This window comes from Neodiprion pinetum, chromosome 2 (genome assembly GCF_021155775.2).
Source record: "Neodiprion pinetum isolate iyNeoPine1 chromosome 2, iyNeoPine1.2, whole genome shotgun sequence".
In the NCBI taxonomy this organism is placed as follows: Eukaryota; Metazoa; Arthropoda; class Insecta; order Hymenoptera; family Diprionidae; genus Neodiprion; species Neodiprion pinetum.
Window position 1 is genome coordinate 34,908,900 of NC_060233.1, and position 9,836 is coordinate 34,918,735.

General features: G+C 38.7%; 2 protein-coding genes and 1 long non-coding RNA gene across 6 annotated transcripts; 2 read left to right on the forward strand and 1 right to left on the reverse strand.

Annotated features, from left to right (window-relative positions):
- Nucleotides 1-3,670: 3,670 nt before the first annotated feature.
- LOC124212497 (uncharacterized) lies at nt 3,671-5,410 on the forward strand. The gene is made up of 3 exons (XM_046612593.2): nt 3,671-4,087; nt 4,173-4,462; nt 4,543-5,410. The coding sequence occupies exons 1-3, from the start codon at nt 3,793-3,795 to the stop codon at nt 4,603-4,605; spliced, it is 648 nt and encodes a 215-aa protein (XP_046468549.1). The 5' UTR covers nt 3,671-3,792; the 3' UTR covers nt 4,606-5,410.
- On the reverse strand, nt 4,546-6,348 carry LOC124212498 (uncharacterized). The gene is made up of 2 exons (XR_006881664.2): nt 5,794-6,348; nt 4,546-5,707 (listed from the first exon to the last, which is right to left on the reverse strand). It is a non-coding gene; the product is annotated as an uncharacterized lncRNA (long non-coding RNA).
- LOC124212495 (activating signal cointegrator 1 complex subunit 1) lies at nt 5,576-8,290 on the forward strand. Of its 4 annotated transcripts, none has more exons than XM_046612587.2 (8): nt 5,577-6,065; nt 6,145-6,228; nt 6,320-6,668; nt 6,764-6,873; nt 6,945-7,260; nt 7,454-7,617; nt 7,901-8,028; nt 8,123-8,290. In XM_046612587.2, exons 3-8 carry the CDS (start codon nt 6,445-6,447, stop codon nt 8,234-8,236), a joined length of 1,056 nt encoding a protein of 351 aa, XP_046468543.1. In that variant the 5' UTR covers nt 5,577-6,065; nt 6,145-6,228; nt 6,320-6,444; the 3' UTR covers nt 8,237-8,290. The 4 variants fall into 4 exon arrangements, with proteins under 4 accessions (XP_046468540.1, XP_046468542.1, XP_046468543.1 ...); XM_046612583.2 differs by having other exon boundaries at nt 5,578-6,065; nt 6,323-6,668; XM_046612584.2 differs by lacking the exon at nt 6,145-6,228 and having other exon boundaries at nt 5,576-6,065.
- The last annotated feature ends 1,546 nt before the right edge of the window (nt 8,291-9,836 follow it).

The following is a 9,836-nucleotide window of genomic DNA, read 5'->3' on the forward strand; positions in this document are numbered from 1 at the left end:
CATTTTTCTTTCACCGAACTCCCCGAGATTTCTTAGGGTTTCCATACTTTTGCTCTCACCCTGTATGACGAGGTGATCACTGACAGTCTTAACAAAACTAAGAACCGTAAGACCTTGGATGAAAGAATACATTTTAAATCGTTAAGATCGCGTTCTCGCCGAGTATTTCATGTTCTGTTAAAAGAAAAGCACAGAATAAAAATGAGGATAAACGGATTTCTTTCCTACGGAGAACCTGGAAAGCTAGCAGGAAAATTCGTTTTTTATAGTTAGCTTCAAGATACAAGTAGATAATACCTACGCTGTATAATACAGGTATACATACATCACACGTACGACTGTCTATACATGCCGTGCACCGATCGGATCGGTCAACCTTGTCAAATCGTAATGACGTACATCAAAAGTGTCGTGAGTCACCGAAAGTCTGTAAATACAGACTTCTTACGCCTTCGGGAAATCACCGAAACTTTTTCCCGGCTTGCCTCGCGTCCCGCAAACGGAAAGCCCCGATTACCACGTCTGATTCGACACAGCTACCGCTACTGCAGGTACACATATTACACACGTGTGTAACACGCCTCAATTAACATTCAAGTATGGAAATCACAGGCGCGCGTTCGATCGACGTGACTTGGAATTGGATGCATCAATATACTCGCTGGTGTTACGTAAGACGCGTACGGACGCGCACAATTGCTGATGTGCGTAAAAGTGTTCGTAGGTGAATACCTAGTTTCATATTACATGCACACTGGAAACTAGCGTATATACGTACATGCGTATAATTCGTGACTGCGGCTGTGACTCTTGGGTTTTTACGATGGTATTTCTCAACCAGTTTATTATACAGACACTAAACTCCGCTGGGCTTGACCTGGAGAAAATTTAACGATCCCACATTTACAATGTTATAATATATCCTATGATACAGCTTCTGTAACCGAACGTGATTCGAAGATGCATTTAGACAAAGAATAGACGATCTCTTGAACTCAATGCACACGTGGAGTAGTCGTGCTTTTTACTGCACCGCACATGCCATAATTATAGATTGCCTATTGCCCGCTGCTATATCGACGTATGGTAGTTTTGAATTTATCGAGCATTTTTGCAGTATTTCATCTACATGTTTTACAATTATTTTTTATTTCTCCTTTCCAGAAATCCCTATAAAAGTGTTTGTATTACAGTTTTGCGATCACTTCTTTTTCGTCAAGAAACGATCATCTGCAATATTCCGATATTTCAATACATCTAATTTTCTACCAGCCGAATATGTTTCGAATAAAATAAAATAAAAAATGAACGAAACACAAAATATTGAAAAATAAGAATACAGAGAATAAGTTACAAGTGATACGGTAGAATATCGAAAGTGCAGTAAGTCCGTTTTAACGCGACCCTAGGCGAGGATTATGGTGCAGGAACGCCTCCGTATTTTCATTGGATAAAAGCAGCAGCCAATAAGAATTTTCCACCGAATAAAGCAAGGGGGAAATACGAGGTACACGTGTGTGGAAGCTTACACCCCTGGGTGCGAGGAGGAAGGTCCGTTTCCTTTTTATATTGTCACGATTCACTCCGGGGTGCGGTAACTCGCTCCCCAAAATTCCCCGATCCCGATTTCACCCCGCGCTGCAATGTATTGTAATATAATAGTTTCGGTAGCGTTGCCAAGTATCCATAGAATTATTGTTCGGATGTCGGACTGTCATCCCCTTGAATATAGATATAGCGTGGAAATTTTTGACGCCGGTAAAAGCTGCAGGGGCCGCTGATGCGAATTCCCGATCGGGATCCTCGATACACCGGCGGCGCCCCTCTCGCATCGCGAACAGTGTAAGAATGACCCTCGAGCCTCTCAAAGAGACTATCTGTTGGCCCGACAATTCCATGGGGACATCAGGCGCGTACATATGTATGGACAGGACGGACACGAATGGTACTCAGCGATGATTTACTGCGATTTTTCCAACCTTCGTACAACGGCTGAGTGCTGCGTGACTTTTGCACGCCGCTAGCACCGTTTTGTTCTTCTTCTTCCTGCCGTGTGGCTGTATTTCGTTTAGTTAGGACAGGCGTCAATATACCGTGTGATTATTACTTTTTTAATAATATATCATACTTTATTTAACAATTTTATTTTATTTCGTTTTAAACATTTCCCTTAGTTTTAGTTTTATTTGTAATTTATAAGCTTCGAACTCATTCGTTGCCGAAAGCACTAAGTGGAGGGATTCACCGAATGAGTAAATTGCACGTAGGTGCAGTTATTTCAAATTTCGTTACATTTTTTATGCTAATTGCTATAGTTATGATCAAATTCCGAGGCTTTGGTGCATTTGTCACAATGACCCACCGATGCTTCGAGGGGATTCATCCTGTATAGGGTGAAGATCGAGCGAATTATATGGAGATGATTCCGGCTTATCGGAACGTCCATTCAAGACCCCACCGATCAGTTAATGGTTATTTTCGAGTTTTCTGTGTGCTAAATGCTTTCAGCCTATTATTCGGAATCCGAGTCGTTTCGGTGACTCCGAAAATCGTCTTTGTAGCAAACTTTACCCACGTAGAGGTATGTATGAATTTGGAAAAGCGGACTTTGGAATTCTTAACTTTTATTCGTACACATAAGTTCGTTCTTGGCTTTTGTACACATTCTACAAACACTATTAGCTAACGTTAAGGCTTGACTTTTTACTGTAGATAATAATGTAAATTTCGTCATGTCGTGCGTTCGATCTTGAATTCGATTAATATTACATGCTAATTTCTGCTTCACGAACATCCAGCTGTCCGTAGACTTATCTCTCTATCAATAAAAAGATCTTGTTAAATACACGAAGCTAGCTTTTTTAAGACGCATGAAGTTAGCATTTATTCACGGGACTCTAATATTGCTGTATACGTTGACAACTGGATATTATTATAATAAGTTTAAAATATGAAATACTATTTTCATTTATTAAGTACGTTTCGTAGTGAACGAAAACCACTGAGCGGACAACCTAGACAGCGAGGCGCGATGCGCGCAGAGGTGGGCCCCTAGAATTTGCAAGAAAAGAAAGAAACAAAAAAGAAAACAATGCGTGGAAGAACTTGAGTCTCAATGCGGACTCACAATCAGTTTTCGCGATTGATGACGCTCGTTGATAATTAAAGTCATGAGAAAATTAAAGGTACACGAATGGGTCAAAAAACGTCGAGTTTTTCCAGCAAGACCCGAGAATCTGTATTTCAGTATTTTTATTTGCAATCACAGATAGGATTGCATTTTTTACAAAGAGACATGTCGACTCTTCGAGTGCGTCCCGATGTTTCAAAAGTGATCCGTGTACGCGACGCTGGAATACCACTGAATTGATCATTAGCGCCATCTCACAGAATTTAAGTAAGTGGTATTACCGGCATTACAGTGTGACAACTATGCAACTTGTACAAATTGCTTAATCTGAACAAGAAAATAAAATAAATCGACTAATTATTACATAGTGATAAAAGAAACTCTTTGAATTATCATATGTTTTGTGAGTCTCTCCCAGAAAAAACAGACACCTTTATTATCGGACAAAGGCCCAAAAGTCTACGGTAAGTGGAACATCGGTCGGTCAAGTAGAACATAATGATCGACGGCAGAATTTTGAACTAATGCAAGTGAGTAAAATGGGAGCACGTGTAAACCGTGTAACCTAAAAAAGGTCCAATGTAGGCAACGACGGTGATTTCTGCTTACGTATTCACGAAATAAAACTAGAAACAAAAAAACTAAAACGTTGTTGGCCAAAAATGAACAAAGACGCAAATGAAGCTGGAATGCGATTCCCTTTACGCATCACGAAAAGCAACGTAACTTGTTCCGTTCGCGGGTGCAGAACCAAGGCCTCCGTACACGGGACAGTTAGATTACACCTGTTCCCTAAACCCAACGAAACATTTGTAGATTTTCCTAACGAATTTGGTATTTTGGAGAAAACTGACCGTCGTAGAGCATGGGAGAAAATATTGAAAATGGAACGGGAAGCTTCGTCATGGATGCGAGTCTGCTCCTTGCACTTCGTCAAGAATGACTATTGCTTCCAGAGTGAGGATTGGGATTAGTCTCATCTGTTCAGATCTGTCGTCAATGCCTTCGTTTTCGCGTTTACTTGTCTTTTATTTGCTTTCAGGCGTTCATTCGCAGAGAAGGCATCTAAAGAAAACTGCAGTGCCGTCGTGCAACTTGCAGGGATCTTTCCTTACAGGCAGCAGAAGAGGCAGAAAGAGAAATATGAAATGTAAAGTGGATGAGGAGTGGTTACCAAAGAGAATGTGTCGCATGCAAACAGAGGAACAGCCAAAGCTCGTTCGTATAAAAGAAGAGCCAGTTGACGAAGATGAAGGAGAACAAATAGACATGGAAGAATCATTAGCAGTCAAGACAGAACTGCTAGAGCCAAAAGTAGAATTGGATGAACCTGTAAATGATATTCCTTCATTTACCTTTGTCAGGACAGAAGTAGTGACTAATGACCTAAGAGTTTTCCAATTTTTTGACAGCGATACGAGCGATGCTCATTTGGCTACACTGACAGGAATCTCGAAACTATCTACTCTAAATAATTTTAGAAATACTAAACATTGCCGACCCTGAAGATGTATTTTGTGGACAATTAAACTCGAAGCTACAGGTTCTGATGACGTACGTGAAATTGAAGCCCAACTTGTGTTACGAATTTCTCGCAGTATCATTTAAATGTGGTACACTGTGCGATTGTAAACAAATGATATTTCGTACTCTGGACATATTGAGTGGCTGTTTGAAATATGCCATATCTTGGCTAAATAAAGACAGTCTCTAGAAACCTGTCTGAATGTTTGGGAGGATTGGCCGACATTTGCATGGTTCTAGGTTGCACTGAAATTGAAATTAAGAGGTCGAAAAGTCTGTGCTGACAATTCGCCACCTATTCTTACTCTGAACGATCTCATACCATAACATTTATCACAGGCTGGATCCTAAGTGGTTTGATATCATTGTGAGTGATGCTTATGGTAGCCAAGCTTTCGGTGAAGGTTGAAAACCTTCGATATCTTAGGATCCACATTGCCTATGTGCCTTACAGAAAGAAGTGCACAAAGCTTTGTCATTATCTGTGCCACGGTGAATTTGGACAACCTTACTTGGAAGAGTGACAAATTTAATTCATATGATTGCATAGCATCAGTGAATATTACATGTAGAATGAAAAATTCTTCTGAGCTGTAGGAAAATGAAAGAAACGACCCTTGTTATGAAGATATTTAAATTATAACCAATCATGTGCAAAAAGAATTCAAAAATGGATCTCCTCTATTGTGTTGTGTAGGTCAAATTGTACTATAAGCAATATGAAACAATACTTGAATAAAATTATTATTTTCATAATAGCCGGAGTTGTAACTTTTTCATGTTTTGCGTGAAGCATATTTCACGAATCCTGTTACGAAACTATTCTTGTTCTATAAATACTGTGTGTTTGTCTCAATGACACAATTCACTTAAACATATCTGGCAGCTTTGTCGGATACCTTAAAATCATCTCTGCTTTGAAATTGACTTTTGAAACATCCATGGGTTGCCAGTGAACCTGATTCGTACTTCCTCGTTAATAGCTCGAGCATTTTGTCCCATAATGTTTCCATATCTAGATGAGTGACAGATTCTAAGTTATCCGTGTCATTTCTAAAAGCATAGAAGACTTCAATAATCATTTCTCTTGGAATGACGGGAGATGTATTGTTGAATTTCATTTCATTTCATGCAAGCACCTCTCCTCTCAGGATCAATTTGTCCTTTATCTTGGCAGGGCAGTTTTCCAGAATCAGATCCCGACACACAAGCCGCTTGCAGATCGATTCAGCCAAATAAGCCCAGTTCCCTACCATCTACAACATGCTGGTCGTGAAACATAACCTCTCCGGAATTCAACATATTTTCTTTATCGAGGAAATTCTGACTATCCCTGTGAGGAACAAATCTCACCGATAGTTAGTCTCATTGTTTTAAATCCCAGCAAACATCGCTTCGCATTATAATTCAGGTAAGTACAGATCAAGAGCAACAATCGTCGAAATTTTTCTAGATGTGTTCATTCACCTTCTGCCATTGCTTGTTATCAGCTGTCATTCGAATAAGCGTAGAGGTTATGGTGGTTTTATGAAATATCTGTCAAATACATCTCTACATTTGATTCGAATTAATCGGTAAGCGATGGTGCAATTTTTTTAAGTCTGGCTCTTCGTTACTTTTTTTTCAATTCTGCAAATTCAACTCTGAACCAATTATTTTTGTCAGTAGAGACACCAATAGTACCAATAGGTACAGAGACACCACTGGTACCAGGACGGTATATTAACAAGGGGTGTTGAACTAGAGGAATAAGGAAAAAAAGAAGGTGTTCTCAAATACCGATTTCAATAATGGACAATAACAGCACATTGCGTCCTGAATTAGTTTGGATTGACGGAAGGTGTTATAGATTTTGTGACAGTGGTGTATGGTCCAAAGATCGTGGCACGGCTGTTTATCAGGAAGAATCGATGTATCTAGAAGATGATTACGACAGCGATGAGGATTCTGCCAGCGAAGAGTTTGATGTGCAACCCTACAATGGCAGATTTAAACACACCTTTTATCTCGCTAAGTAAGTGCTCCAATGGATTTATAAAGAAAACCTTGCTGAGGGGTGCGTATAAGTTTACTTTCCGATAATTGATAAAATGAAATTTCTATTTTCAGGCCATTTTTTCCTTTTGTGATCGGCACTAAAGGGTCGACCCGTAAAAGACTAGAAACAGAGACGTCGACATCCATTCAAATCCCAAAATTAGGCCAGAATGGAGACATTGGTGAAAAAATAAATTACCTAGTTTGCACCTATGTAATCTAAATTATTTCGTTAATGTTTCGTTACTTCTAGTTCTAGTTGGTCCGACACGCCAGAAAGTTATTTTGGCTCGCCAGCGAATTGACAATCTGATAAAAACATCGAGAAAGAAGTTGCACTACACTCATTTTATATCCATACCCACAAACTGTGAAAGTGTTCAAAACGGATTCCAAAAATTCAAGGAGTCAGTGCTGGCTGCAAACGAGCCGATGAGGGGTGTCGAAGAAGAAATATTTCAAAATCCAAAGAAGATGCATCTCACTATCGGCATGCTGGTTTTGGTCGACAGCATAGAGAGAGAAGAAGCTGTGAGAGCGTTAGAACATTGCAAAGAAAATATAATTGCGTAGGTGACTTTCCAATCAACTAATGTGATGAAGCAAAGAAATATCATAGCTATATTCAAATCGCTGAAATTATTTATTATCAAATGCAATTATTTTTCCGAACAACAGAAATTTAGTACAGCAAATCTTGATCGAACGCAAAGTCATTTAATAGATTTTGTCGTCAGATGAATCAGAAATTTTGTATTCTAGGCCCGCTATTCTCAAAAATGGACCTTTATTACTAACTGTGCAAGGAGTCGATTATATGAATGATGATCCTGCCGAGGTGAATGTACTTTATGCCAAAGTATACAGTAAGGATAATGTTCTGCAGGAGATAGCTGATCAAATTTCGGATTATTTTTTCGACATTGGTGAGGAATAGTTGGACACAACATTTTGGGTTAAGTGAAGCAGAATAATTACATTCTGGCACCAGTTATTGCCTTTTGAATTCGAAGTCCGATCTTCACCGGATACAAGCTAGAAGTCGGTAGTGAAATTATGAACCCAATCCAAGTACCTCTAAAACTAATTAGAATAATGACAAAAACATTTCATATTATGGGCAAACTATTTATTTTTAATTTTAATGAAGGTCTCACGCATGTTCTACAACTTTATCTTGGGCTCATCCGATATTTTCCTGTATTTTAGGCTTCCTCAGAAAAGATGCAGATAAAGTGAACCTGCATATAACACTGATGAACACAAAATTCAGGATACCTGAAGATGAACGACGTGGAGCAAAACGAGAGACATTTGATGCAACAAAAATACTAAAGGTATTTGGAATGTGATCCTACTCAGATAGAATCTAATGAATTATATGCAAATTTCACAAATAAGAGACATTTTAATGGACTTGCATGTTCACAGGCTCATAAGGATACGAAGTTTGGTGAATTTACGCTAAGTACCATCCACATATCTCAGCTCCATTCCCAATCCAGCAACGGATATTATGAAATAACTGGAAGCATTACTTGCTAAGAACACAAATGTTGTTGCTCGTAAGGCTGAAAATAAATTGAATTTTGCACAAGATCTGAATTTTAAGTCGATAGGATAACTTTGAAATTCATACGATGTCATAAGTAACGAATGAAATGCAGTAGGGAAGTTGCATGATTTTTTTACAGACGTACTATTGTAATAAATAATTTCCGTTTAGCATTAGAAATTCACTACGATGAGTGAAAACAAGTAAAATATATCTTATTATTGATGAATGATTATTAAAAATAAGTTCCGCTGGAACGTGCGTGAGCTTGAACAGCCCCTGATTGGCTGATGCTATCGTCGGAGTGGCGCTACTGGTGCAACATCAATGATGTAGAATCTCTACAAAACAAGGGACTGTAGTCAATGTGACTGCTCGGAGTATACATATATATATATTTCAGAGCGTGCTTACGTGCAAGTATGAGAAAAATTAGTATAATGTTAATTAACAAACACCAGGATCATATTGTTATTATACTTGGATGGAATTTGTGATTTTGCGATATCGACGCCATCATCACTGAACATGACTCCCAATATTGCTCATGCTGTTTACGCGTGATTCAAATCTCTCTTCCATATTTATTTGTATAGTAAAGGTGCAAAACATTTTGCTAATCCCGCAAAGGAGAGAGGCGGGCTCTTGGAATACCAGTCCTTGCTACAGTAGGCAAAGACGGGGGTTGGAATATACAGAAAACTAGGCTCTTACTTAACAACGCATTCCCAATATTCGGCACGTCTCTAATATCGCTGTTGTTATTGTTAAAAGCTAAAATGTCAAGAGTAGCAGTTCCACCTGAATAGTTATCGCAACTAGTATAATATTGTTATAAAAGGTGAAATCACCCTTTAGGTTCCCCTTTCTGATCTAGTATTCATCATAGATAACTGATGTACAAAAGGCATCAAATGTTTATCATATGAATTGGCTCGCTGCGTCAAAAAAAAAAACAGTCTTGTTATTGTAAAAGAAATAGTGTTTTCTCTGCATTTTAATTTTCACCTATTTGACCATTTTATTTTCGCTCGGAAACCTCATTTTATTGCTACAATATCTTCCAATGATGCAGAGTTATGGCGTATTATACCTATAGGTAATATTATTTTCCGATTGATACTTCAAGATGAATTTGTCTGGCACCTGCTTACAAGCAATTCACCTTAAACTCGTGAACTGATTTCTGCTGACCGTTTGGAGGCTTCGTTTAGCCCCTAAACTTAGGCAACCGTAGTTACACACCTGTATGGCGAAATGCCAGTCGATGTAAAGTCGGTACGCAGAAAAAACCATATTCTTTTCTTTGCACGATGCTTAAAGAAGTATAATTTCTGTCATATGGGTTCTACTCTTTTGTCCTTGAATGACTTTTAGCTTAAATCACGTCGGTTGAAATTAAAGAAAGAAAAACTAGTTTCATGAAAATTTCACCCTGTGTTCGGGAAAAATTTCTAAAAAAATGTAAGAAACTGATCCGATTTCGCGAGCTGGTATCTACTGAACGGATGAATGATTAAGGGTGCTGTGGAATGACACGGAGTAGTACAGAGTGGTCGGTGGATCCAGACTTGGTACAGGGAACCCCGA